This window comes from Plectropomus leopardus, chromosome 8, assembly GCF_026936395.1.
Source record: "Plectropomus leopardus strain MGB_pleo_1.0 chromosome 8, ASM2693639v1, whole genome shotgun sequence".
Taxonomy (NCBI): Eukaryota; Metazoa; Chordata; class Actinopteri; order Perciformes; family Serranidae; genus Plectropomus; species Plectropomus leopardus.
The window spans coordinates 13,096,077-13,109,518 of NC_142183.1; the positions used below are offsets into that span (position 1 = coordinate 13,096,077).

Sequence of the window (13,442 nt, forward strand, 5' to 3'; positions counted from 1 at the left end):
GATTTCAGCACATGGAGTCAGTATTCGAAGAGTTCAACAATTTGTTAATTTAATGCTGCTGCCATATTCTGAAATAGAGTATGAGTGAAATGCAATCGCAGGGTCTGTATGTGTAATCCTGACCAGGAGCATGGGGGATGAGGATTTTTTCCATTAATGAGTTATCAAAGCGCAGCAGATGGGCTGGGATGAGCTAACAGTCTTCCTTGTTAATTGAGTGACTTTCTAATAAGACCAAAAGACCCAGACCGGGTTCGCAAAGTAGCAAGATAGAGCATCTATGAGATTAGAATGATGATTTGTGTGTGTGTGCTGCGTGTGCGGGTGTATCGGTCCACTTTGGAGCCCATTTGATATTTCTAAAGCTTGCTAATTCCTTCACAATATGACAAATTATCATAATCATGCTGATAATGCTGAAGATGATGCTCTGGCAGTGCTGCTCACCCCCACCTTCTTGCTGAATCACTGTCATGTTTCTTCAGTTTTTTTCACTTACACGAGCGTGACACAGTCATAAAAATCATTGCACCAGATTTCAGAGGTCACCTATCAATATGGGAATGTATCTATACCGCAGAGCAGAAGTCTCACAATCTGTAACCTATAACTTCTTGAAGCCACCCCCCAGCACATCCTGGCACACAGCGTAACAGATGGCTAATAAACACATTTGCTGCTTAAAGCCCGGGCGCTGTAGTGTTTGTAAAATTCAAATGAGATATAGCAGTGACACTCTCTGTGTGAGATCACTGGTGCAACTGAGCAGTTGGAAATACTCATTGCTCCCTCATTGGACTGGCAAACTTGTATGCATGGGAGGGGAGCCATGCTGTGGGAGATGTATTGTGTTGTGCAGGGTCAAGGAAGAACAGCAAACACATTTCATGAATTATTGAAAGAACAGACCTGGAAAGGGAAAATGCCGCCTGGCCCTTGTTGCTAGATTGGACCTGTGGGTTGCACAGCATTCGGTTTTCCAGCCAGTTATAGATAGAGGAGTACTTATAATCTCCATCTTAGACACACCGGAGGCCACAGGAAGATGTGAGTGTGTGTCACAGCTGTGGCCTCTGGTGTGTCTAAGACGGACAGACTTTCAGGTTCATAAAGCCAGAATGTGCTGCGGCAATAGTGTTGTTGACAACCCCACCTGGCAACAAGGTGCTATTATGCAAAACCGCACATTTTGTTTTGTCTTTTCAAGAAGATTCTTACTCCATATTTGCATACCCCCCTGAGCAATATGTATACGGTACCAGCACCGCATTTTCCTACTTTGCACCGGAGGGGTTCAGGGCACACAGCCAGTTATTAACATGGCGTCTGGACTGCAGGGTCTCAGTGTTTTATTTAAGGGTAGAATCAAGGCCACAGAGGACACAGTCTATCATGGGAGATAACCACAGGGCAAGAATATTTTGGTTAAGTTTAAAGTGCTGCCCTTCTCAGCACATTTTTTCATACTTTTTCATTCCCTATACTGCACTTTATCTCTCTCCATTTTCTAAACATATGTGACTGTTTGACTTTCTGCAATTAACCACATAGGTGATTTTTAAAATGTTTTATAGTGTTTATTTAGTTTGCAAACAAAATCCTCTTACAGCTTACATTAAATTATAGGTGTGAAAATCATAAGTTGCATAATTTTTTATTTGCCATAAAAAATGATAATGTACACAGCATATTTTGGTTTGTCTTGTGGTACTCATGCTGTCATGTTGCAGGACTACAGCAGTTGATAAACCCTACTCTTGGACCCAGGTGTCTTTGTCAGAGGGATTTATTACGTATAATACATTTATACATTTTTTAGCTCATTTAGAAGATCAAAGATTTTGTGGATTGTTTTTATTTGAATAAATAATTAAGCTCTCTTTTGGTGTCACTCTAACTGTACTGAAGATCTTAAACGAGGGACACGAGTCAGTGTGAAGGCCAAAAATAACTAGTTTCCATGGTCACCTGAAATCATATTGTGGATAAGAGCACTCAAGAAACAAAATAGCGAAATGCATGGATTTTTTTCAACATTCATACAGAATATTTGAGCAGTTGAGGTACCAGATCTTTTGTCTTATGTTCCGATGAGGCTTAAATCTGGTTCTCTGCACTGAAGATTATTTTTGTAAACACATCTCACGAGGATTGTTTATCTCTTGTATGTCCTCCTACAATATACAGAGTTGGCAAGAAAATGAGACCTGATACAATCAGTTGTTGCCAACGGCAAAATAGGGGCTGTCAAAGAGAATGGTAAAGGGAAAAAATAAGAGATCAGTGAAAACATATTTGTTGCTATGGCAATTAGCAGTGCTGTGTGATTAGAGCTACATAATTACGTTGCATAATCGTGTTTACAGTCAGAATTAGTTGTTTGTTTAAAATAAGTTTTGCCGGCAGGACTTTATTTGTAATCTGCATAATTTATCTCCTAACTTATGCTGTAGATGTTGAGCAATGCAGTAATATTACTTCAGAAATGAATTGAGTGCTGTCAGTGGATGAGGACGGGAATCAATTTGATCCGTGCTGACAGTTCTTAAACAAAACGTTAACTGTTTCATTACTGAGCATGCAGCACAGTGCTCATCCACTCTAATTCAACACAGCAGCAGGGTGCACGCAGTCAATAGCCCTTACAGAGTGTAGCTGTATCATTTACACAACCTTGATGTGGCGATAAAATGCAGGTTGATTTTCGAGTGTTCAACGACTTGAAGCAGCTGACAAGGCAAAAAACCTCTTCCTTCATAATGCATATAATACAAAAACCCACTCCTCTTACTCCTCTCTCTCTCTCTCTCTCTCTCTCTCTCTCTCTCTCTCTCTCTCTCTCTCTCTCTCTCTCTCTTTCTCTTTCTTTCTCTCTCTCTCCCATTGCCCTTGTCATCCAACAAGGAGACAGTGACAATGAGGGCTCGTGTCCTTGGACATGGAGCAAAGCTCTACTATTGACTGACATCATGAGCTGCTCTTTCCTTGTTCCTTCCCCACAATCCCTGTAATCCCTCTGTCTTAGCTGCCAACACGACACACACATCAAGACCACAGGGGCATTAGATGGGGGGGCCTACTGTCGCCACTTATTATATCAGTGCACAGACAGGGCCGTGCCTTCACTTACTGACACACACACATATGCATACATAAGGGAGAAAACACCACAGATGAGCAGAAGATGCTCACGGACAGCATCGGCACGCAGGCTTATATCCACATACATTATGACCTCTATCACAGACACACATGCACTAACACCTATGACGGGGCCTGTCAGGGGCTCGGCCACGGGCATGGGATGAGAGCATTTTGTTGTCTCCAAAGGTCACACGGTTGCATCTTACTCTCCATTGGCGCAAGAACAAACTGACACATTTGTAAAGGCTGAATCGGTACTGTTGATTATCTCTCTTTCTCTGACTCCTTCCTGACATTTCAGCCGGTCACGAAGGAGGAGGAGGATGATATCTCTGTCTCCATCCTCAGAGACTGACACTCTGCTGCTGCACTTTTCTAATGCAATGCCCCCCACCCCCCCATATTGTCACGGGAAATGTCCTGGCGTCGAACATATGCATGATGATCATCTCACCTTTTTTTGTGTCGTATCAATGTATTATTGACAACAAATCAGCTCTGTGCGTTATTGTAAATATGTAAAGCAGTGCAGACGTGTTGCAGACAAATATGCCTGTATTAAAAAGCCCATACACAAAGCATGATATATTGTTTATTCCAGGAGCTTATCTCCAACTATCAAACCTGTCTTTGAATAAGAATTTGCTGATGGCATGCTGCCGCTTCTGAACACTATACAGTAGTGCTAAAAGAGTGGTGGTGGCAGAAGCCAGATTCTGATTATATCTGTCTGTGTGTCTGAGTTTGTGTGTGTGTTTGCCTCATCAGGAAGCAGTGAAGGAGAACCACAAGAAGAGGGAGATGGAGGAGAAGATCAAGAGAGCCAAGCTGGCGAAGGAGAAAGCAGAGCGGGAGAAGCAGGAGCGCCAGAATAAGAAGAAGCAGCTGATTGACATGAACAAAGGTATGCCACTTCTCCCCGCGCCACCACAGAGACAGAGACGGGGAGGCAGATGGGGAGTTAGGACGAGGAGAACAGGAGGGTAGAAAAAGGGGGTTTCATGGAATTGTGCTTCACACGGATTTGAACTCTGAGGGAAGAGGATAATGTGTGGGAGTGGGGGGAGTCATCTTTTTCAGCTGTGAAGGAATCTTGCTCCCATAGCCAATACAATGCTTCCAAACAACAGACAGATTATGCTACTTTTAGCTTGTTTTTTCCCATGATACATTTGCTCACATAGAAAGAAACAACCTCTCTTCGCAGTAATATTCACACGCATCTGAAAACATTTAACACAGGAAGTAGCAGTGGTGTAAGTCAGAAATTCAGTTTTTGGACTGTCATTATTACAAAGACTTTATTCGAGCCCTCATAGAAGTGGCAGTGGCACGCAATATGTAGGTCACGTGTACAGGCAGGAAGCTGTGGTTGACTTATAAAAGAGGCTGAAAACGTCTCTAGATGCACTTCACAACACGATCACGCCATTATTATCCATTTATCACAGCTCATGTGCAAGCAACACGCCAGAAAAAATGATCATTCCTCCAGTCTGAGATTGTTTGCGGGCAGCGGGCTATATTTATTGTTTTGATTCATTGGAATTACTCTGTTGTCCTGCAGCGATGCCAGTAAACTGCGTATTGATCAGTGTAAGTTGCAGTTGTTCAGACATGAAAAATTAGAGCGACAGAGCTGGATGCCTGTGTCTAGTTATGCCAATGACATTGAGAAGGAATTTAAAGCCTGAAGGGGCTTTGCAAGCAGTCACTGTGGTCTTTTGTCCATTTTTTTTTTTTTTTGACAAACAGACTGGGATTTCCACAATTCACCAGCTTCTAAATGTCAGCGCCAGCCAAGGACCTCTCTGTAGCTCAGCCACATTGGGAAATGTGACAAGACAGTCTTCAGTATGCCACAAACTCTCCAAGATAATTGATGCATGCTACAGTTTTTTTTCTCTCCCTGAGCAGTGACCTCTTTGAAAGCTTCAGTTTTAATAATCCAACATGGCTGAGCTGAAGGAGTCTGTCTCCCCCTCTCTCTCATTCTGGCTAACCAGATGGAGAAAGGGTAGAGAAGTAGGTATGATATTAAATATTTCTGCCAGAGCAGATTTTGATCGCAGTTTCTGAATGCCATAATATGACTCGCATGAATAAAACATGAGGATGACATGGGCAGCGTTGCCTGCAGCCTTGGAGATAGCCGGGATTGTCCTCCACATCAACACCTAGCTTGTGGGACTGTCGCGATCACTGTGACCTTGGCAGTTATGAAATACACACTTTTTGAATTCAGGAAGAGCTAAACTCAGAGTGCGTTTTACCCTGCCACGGTTCTTACCTGCATTACCTACACATTTTATTTTCACTTTGGATAATTCCTTCCTGTGTACGAACTTGTCTCTTTGTGAAATGCAGTGAGATAAAGGACAATCAAAATGAGAAGCTTTTTAAATGGATCCTGTGAATGGAAATCTGAACTTGAGCCAGAAGCAGGTTGGAGGTCACAGCAGCTTGGTGTTCTCTCTCAGTTTCTCTTAAAATTGTTTGGTTGGAACACACACAGCATTATATTCAGTGTTTTCTTGTTGCACATCTTTCTTTTCTCTGCCTCCACTCCTCTCCAGTTGACAGCCTTGGCTTGAGAGCCTTGGCTCTTCTCTCCCATTCTGTTTCTTAAATTCTATGTGTGCGCTTTCAGATATTTGGAGGAGTTAGTTATTCAAGGAGCCTTTTCACATCAATATTTCACGCCGAGTATCAGCCGTGTTTTCTGTGAAGGTTGATGAAAATAAGGTGGAGTTAAGCACAAAGAGGCTTTTTTAATTCCACTTAGCATTAATAAATAATGTTCAAACATTTCCCACATTAATTTAGCATTTTAAAGGTGGAAAGGCTAATTGATGAGGTGAAATGGATCTCCAGTTTTATACAAATTTTCTTGTTTTCATTATTTTGATATTAAGTGTGGTCTCAGATCGATGGATAGACGGATTTGTTGGCCTGAATATAGTACATTTTTATGTTTACAAATCCATTAGCATGAGCAGATGGAGCAAACATATGGCCATTGTATTATGAAAATTACGTACAGGTCAATATCTCTTGAATGGATTTACTGATATACTCATTTTATTGCTTAAAGGACTGTTTGATGGATCATACTATTGTGTTTAATGCAATTTCAAGAGGCTATTTTTGAGGAGGGATAGATTTTATGTCATTTCACAAATTGCGACCTAATCCTCTTCGCTTGCAAATGATTAACAATGAAATGCATATTTAATGAGAGTTTAATTCATTTAGCTTTTGCCAGGATGGCACCAGGGTGGGGGAGGGGAGACAGACAAATGCTTTTAGGAAACACATAAAAAAAAATAATTTTTCTCCCATTTCCCAGTTGATAAAACTTGAGATTATCCCCTCTGTAAGTGCATTGACGAGCACTTCTTCAATAAGCATGACTGATAGATGAGACAAGTGCAGAGCTAAACGTGTTTTCCTTGTGAAGTATTAGAAATCCTAATGTAGGAAATTGCTTATGAAATCATTACCCGGTCACCCCATTTGTTTTAATTTGCTCTAAGTGGATTTCCATATTCTCTTGAACTGACCAGATGTTCAACATTTACCAAATCGCTTTACTTCACTGGAAATAACTGTTAAACACTGCAGAATAAACCCAAACTAATGCTTCTGTCTGAAATAGGGGAAGATGGTTCATCATCACAGGATTGGGGTTTTTTTTTTTGGGTTTTTTTTTTATTATGCCATATGAGACAATGTCGTAAGCAGCATGCCGAGTGTGTCAAGAGCCAGAGCATGGTGGAGCATCTGGACTTTGTTTCTCTAAGGCATTTGTGAGGACTAGCAGGCCCCTCTGGCCACCTACTCGGCTGGCATCACCGGGGTCAGTGCCCCCGTCTGGGGCAAGTGTCTGCACCCACATGTCAACTGTGTACCCCAGTCAAATCCACTGAGCTTTGAATAGAGCCGGAAAGCACACATGCCGCTTTGAGCACAATGCAGCTTGGCATATGGCACATAGGAATAAACAAAAAAGCAGGACCAAAAAAAAAAAAGTTATTTGAACATTTTATTTAGTCCAGGCATTTCTCCCAGGTACCGCGGAGAAATAGTGAGGAACTTTCTGTTTAACAGGGTTTTTGTCAACTTTTCTCAGACCTACTTTATAGGAGTATGGTTTTCAGTATGTGGATAGTTGTAGTAGCTTGTGTAACAGTCCCCCTCACAGTATGAACCTCTGAAAAACATTTTTAGTGCCAACCTGAGGAATATCAAGTTTAGGAGCCTATTGGTTGTAGCCTGTGAGTTTTACAACACCTTTTTATGGGTGCACCAACTGCTATCTTACTTGACTGCTCACATTGAATATAATCCAGCTGGACTTATTTATGAGATTTAATCATCTTCTTAACTAATCTTTGCTGTCAAAATAGAATTGTCTGATTGGAAAACAAACTTTTGTAACAAACTATGTGAAAACAATTATTTAACTGGTCCTAGACAGTATTGTCAAAGCCCTCAGAGCACATTAAGAGGCTTCACAGATGCTGTTTTTATGATTAAGTTTTACCTGCAAAGTGATCATTTTTTACAGTATGAATTAGAGCCCACTCAGCCGCTTCAATCCATTCTTGGAACAGCTTGCAGACACCAGCAGAATGCTGAGCCATACATGGGCTCGCTCTGTGGGAATATTAACGTAGAAAAATAGGTTTTGTCAAGGTGTTTGTGTTAATATAGCTATTGAAACACACATTATTATCATCTTAAATATGGCTGCCTTTGTTCACACAACAGCTGGAAATTTTGTATACCTCATACTTTATCACAGTGTTTAAAAAAATGACTGAGCCCATGAGGAGAAATCATTGGTCTTATTATGTAAAACTTCTCAAAGGGACACAGCGAGAGATATTTAACAAGATGTGCAATGATTGAAGTCCCTGCATGCAGTGTATGGTTTATTATTCATCATAATTTAATCCTTACATTGTGTTTCTTTTTAATTTTAATATATTTTACATTTATTTTGCATCTGCCTTTTCTCTGCAAAAGCTTTTTTATTGAGTGCTGGTGATAGTCGTCAAGGCATTTTTCCCCGTTCAGCACGGCCTGCTAGAATGAGGTCTCCGTGTCTCTATGATTCTCTGCAGAGAGCAGTTGGCATGTTGACAATGATGGGCCTGCAGCTTCTATTTATGCATCCTCCTTGTCAACCTTTCACACTCTGAGGATGAACTAGTGTATGTTTACATAAATAAAAGTGGGCTCCACTCACAAAAGCATTCCATTTTTTTGATACAAGAAAAAAATAAGTTAGAGTAGGCTTTGGCTTCTTTTTAGACCTCAGTGTTTTTTAATTTATTTTGTACATATCAGTGTTACCAGAGTTGTAAATATGGATTTCAGAATATTTCCATGTAACACTGGACAGATTGTACACATTTTAAGATCCATATCCTTTACAAATTAAAGGCATACCATGCAAGAATTTCCTAAAAAAAATAATGTAAAGAAAGGTTGTTTTCCAGGCCTTAAAATGGTTTGGCATGAAAGAAATGTTTTGAAAGATTTTATAATAGACATTGTTGGTTTTTTGAATGCAAAACTTTAAAGGTCAATATCTCAAAACCCCTTCAGAGATTAAATAGAGCCTTATAATTTTAAGGTGGCAAAGTCATTATATCCATTGCATAAATATTATACACTAAGTCAATTTATTTGAGGCTGTGGCTCAGAAGTAGAGCGGGTGATCAGGGAAGGTTGGTGGTTTAATCCCTTCAACCAACATGTCAAATTATCCTTGGGCAAAATACTGAACCCCAAATTGCTCCCGATGTCTGCTCCATTAGTGTGTGTGTGTTTCCTTTTGAATGTATAAAAACTGAGTAGCACCTTGCGTGATAGTTTTGGCCACCAGTGTAAGAACGTGTGTGTGAATGGGTGAATGTGACTCGTTGTGTGAAAGCGCCTTGAGTGGTCAAAATGACTAGAAAAGCGCTACATGAGTGCGGGTCCATTTTCCTTTTTTTTTCAGCCATCTCCTGATTAAGAATTTATAACAGGCAACCAATATTTATCCTTCTTTCTCAATTTCAGTTCCTGCAGTCTAATCAGGTACATCATTTTCAAAATTAAAAGTGATTTTGGTTGAAAAAAATAGTTCCCAAGATGCCATAAATTCCAGTCCAGAAAGGAGTCCATCATGAAAATGATGTTCCCACAAGATCGCCAACAGTCAGATTCAGCAGTTCGAAGAGTTTATGAGATCACTTAAATTGATTACATTAAGCCAACATGTCCTCATCGGAGTGTTTTCTCGTGTTGGTGCATTTTTCCTGAAAGACAAAGTTGTGGACTTTTATTTTTTTTCATTTATTATTTACTAAAGCACTTTTTTTTTTTCAAATTCAGGTGTCTAATAGTGTGGCATGCTAAACTAAACTGACATATTTCCGTGCAGCTGTCTGACTGGTTGTGGCTGGCGGAGTCCTGTCAGCAGTGACAGTGGCAGAGATGTGGATTGATGACTTTGTGTGACACTGACAGCTGCCGGTAGGCCAGTGCATACCTGCATCGCAGCCATGCCAGCTAGGAAATCATAGACGAGCGCTGACAAGCATCGGTGGGGAGGACAGGTTAGCTCTCTGAGTTTGCATAGTGTCTCTAACAGCACAGCCGACATGGCAAACAATATCACCAGGGAAGATAGCCTCATGGAGACGTGCAGGTCAGAAACCTAAGTAGATAAAAAGAAATGTTTCTTCGAGAGATTCCTCCATTCCTCAGCGTAGCTTGGAAATGAAGCCAGTATTAGGAGGCTAAAGCTGACCTTCATGTTTTGCTACAGAATATAACAAACAAGGACAGACCTTTCCAGGATATAATGATGATTTATGGCACACTGCCTCTGAATTTGCTGCCTTTTTATCCCCTTAAGTGTCATTTCTTTGTCATGCCACTGATGGCTCCCATGTCTGGTTATATATTTGTAGTTTCTGATGAGTTATAAAAATGAATAATCTTTCCTTGCATCTGCATACAGACGTTGCAGCAGTTGAATGCCAAACTCTGAGCAAATTGCTTTTTTCTTCATCCCTGCATTTGAGCTGTCGATCCGGGGTGCAGGATGTGCAAGGCATGCTCTGAAACTCCGGAGTACAGATTGGTGAATTCCATCATTACCTTGAAAGACAGGAACAAGGGCACCGGGATTATCTGCTGTCATACACCCATTCTAATAAATAACAGCATATTAGATTGTGCTATATCTGCCGTCGAAATCAGAATCTGCCTCAAGGCGACGATGGCGCATAGACTCTGGCTGACTGCATCTCAACTAAGGCCCACAAGAGCAGGCAGCATGAATAGAAACCTGCAGAAAAACGAGAATTATTCATAAGCAAATGACATGCAAGGATTAAATGCATCTGATCGACTGAAAAAATGACGTTCTGTAAGTGAAGGTAATACAATAAAACACTCATCCTCCCAGATTATAACATTTCCAAAGCATTTCCATAAATAAATGTCAGCATGAGGAAAGCAAGCCGGGCTTCACAGGAAGCCTTTTAATATTCTATGATAAATACCATAGTTCATTAGCAATTAACAGCAACACCAGGGAATACTCTCTCCCACATTTTCGTCTGTCTGCCTCATGCAGTAAATTGTCAAGCTGAATATGTATTGTATTGTTTATCATTTAATTTTGTGACACCCTCTTTTGTAACACGAGAAAGACAAAGAACACTAATTGGATTGCACCTTGCAGCTTTTAATCACTTTTATCTTTAACTTAATTTAGTTAAGGTCACAATCAAGGAAGTGAGACATGCATCAGATAACGTCTTTTCTGCTTTCTCTTTCTTATTCCCTCTGAGTCTGCAAGTCTCTCTTTCTGTGTGTGTGTGTGTGCCCCCCCCCCGCGCACACACACACACACACACACACACACACTATACCCATCCCGCCATGTTCTTTTCTGTCATCCCATTGCTTTCGTAAATGTTCTCCCTCTCCTTGGTGAAATCAGCTCAGGCACAGTTGAATCTCATTAATTTGTGGGTGGTTCAAGTGTCTGATCATTTCCCCTCCCAGATCTGGACCTCACCAGTCACTTTACAGTCAATCAAACCTAATTACCCTCACTACAAAGACCATCAAATCCCATTGTCAAATCCATTTAGCTTCCCCAGACAGCCCCGCCTTTCAGTGGTGCAAACAGCCCATGTGTGGTTTGGTTCAGATGTAATCTTGATCTGGATTCCAAAACTCTGTGTCCGCTATCCAAATGTGCCACTCGTGTAAAATCTACACTGACCTGGATGGATGAAACCCAAAACGTTTATAGCATCTAAACATACTTCTCCATGCCAAATCCTTTTTAGCATCTCTTTTATTTTGATAACCTGATTCGTTTAAGTGACCCTGATATGAACACTCACATATGCTGAATGTGTATGGTTACGATTCCCTGCATTATACATATGTGCGATGCCTGTGATGTTCTATGACACCAATAGGTTAGGGCTGCGCTTGTTCATACAGCAGCACAGTAAAAGGTATTAAAAGATTTGAGATTAACCCAAACTCCAATAGAAACAGCTATTACCTGCACCTCCTTGTCTGAACAGCTCAACATGTATATGTCCTCTTTGGCAATACCTCCCAGGCATTATTTAAAACTAATCTGTTTACGAAAAAGCATTGAAATTGTCCCAGAAGAGTCACAAGAAGTCCATTGCTTACCTTGATGATTAAAGGCAGATTTGTAGTTGTTGTTAGGCTCCACACAGTGTGTGCCGTATTCTACTCAGTTTTGAGTGTTCATACTTGGTGTTTCTGCAGCTCTGCAATTACATCGCCAAAATGCTAGTTGGCGGTGTGGTTTCAGTGTGTTGGGTTTCTGTGAAGTCAACTGATTGGTTCAATGAGTGCACCTTATAAACACATAGTAATCAAAAGTGTAAAATTCGACTTAACATTCAGATGCAAAACAATTCTCTATTACTAGACATGTTTACCCACAAATACAACATGCTAACATTATGAGCATAAAGCTATGACTTTATAAATGGTAAAAAATAAGCCTAGCAACTAGGAGAATTTTCTTACACACATATGTATAATGCAGGGAACAGCAACAGCATGTTAACAATTCTGCTCCAGTATCGGAAACAAGGTTTCAAGACAAAACACTTTTACTAGACACTTTTTCCCTGCAAATACAACATGCTAACAGTATTAGCATAAGCCTTTGATAATTTACATTGCATAATTTAGCCTGCAGCTGTTGGAGTTTTCCTCTGAAGCCAGGAACAACAGCAACATTTAATAAAGGTAATATGACAAAATTTTGCTCCATTATAATGCAGGTGGGTCACTGACAGAATAACCGTTTTATACTAAACATTCTAACGTTATTAAGCTGTAACCTTACGTTTCCTTATGAAATAATAAATCTAGCAGCCAGCTGACCTTTTCTCTGTCTATATGAAGGCAGGATAAATCACACACAAGAGCCCAAATGCTTTTTTGTGGGGGCTTTATTGTCTTTACAGTGTATTTTAACCTATTGGTGAAATTAAAGTAAATAATTTTCATTGAGGAAAGTGATTTTCAGTTTACAAAGAATAACAGCATCTGCAACACTGTGACTGTAATGTGATGCAATTACATTTTTGGGAAGGTGCATCTCAGGTTATATTGTAGGCTGGGCGCGAAACACAGACGTCTGAGACCACTTGATCTCTTGGAAAATCTTGAAAAAAATCACTTGCTATTGTCACTAAAAATGCCAATTGAAAGCACACTGTATTTGTATTCATTATTAAATAGCAAAAATATTTATTCGCAAACAAGAATACGCAAAAATATTGCCTGTAGGAAAGCCTCCCTCCGTGGGTGGCGCTGTTTCAAAAGGTCCACGAACTATGACCTAACGTGACCCCGCTACAGCCAGGAAGCAGTGCTCTTTCTTCCGCCTCAACGCTGCTCCACGATAACACATCTGTGGGTTACACATCTGTGGGTTACACTGGGTTAAAAATTGTGGACTCAGTTAGGCCTAGCTACGCTACGAGTCACGGAAATACGTCAAAGAGAAAGCAAAGTTCATTGCTTGATAACTTTGAAATCACTACTAAAAAGTTGAATCGAAATAAAAACGAAAGGGGAGCAGAGACGCCGCTCCTCCACCTCCTGCCCAGCCACACCCCAGACCCCAGACCCCGGTCAGGTGGAGGATGAGGGCTCCGCTCAGGAAGCCGGAGACCGACATTGACCTGCGGCGGCAGCTCCGAGCACAAGCGAGTTAGCAT

The 13,442-nt window shown here is 40.8% G+C and overlaps 1 protein-coding gene across 1 annotated transcript in view; it reads left to right on the forward strand.

Annotated features, from left to right (window-relative positions):
• Positions 1 to 13,442, forward strand: part of diaph2 (diaphanous-related formin 2) — a 462,996-nt gene that overhangs the window by 383,583 nt on the left and 65,971 nt on the right. The window contains 1 exon segment of the mRNA XM_088080903.1: positions 3,913 to 4,048. Within this exon segment, the coding sequence (XP_087937029.1) occupies positions 3,913 to 4,048 (136 nt within the window).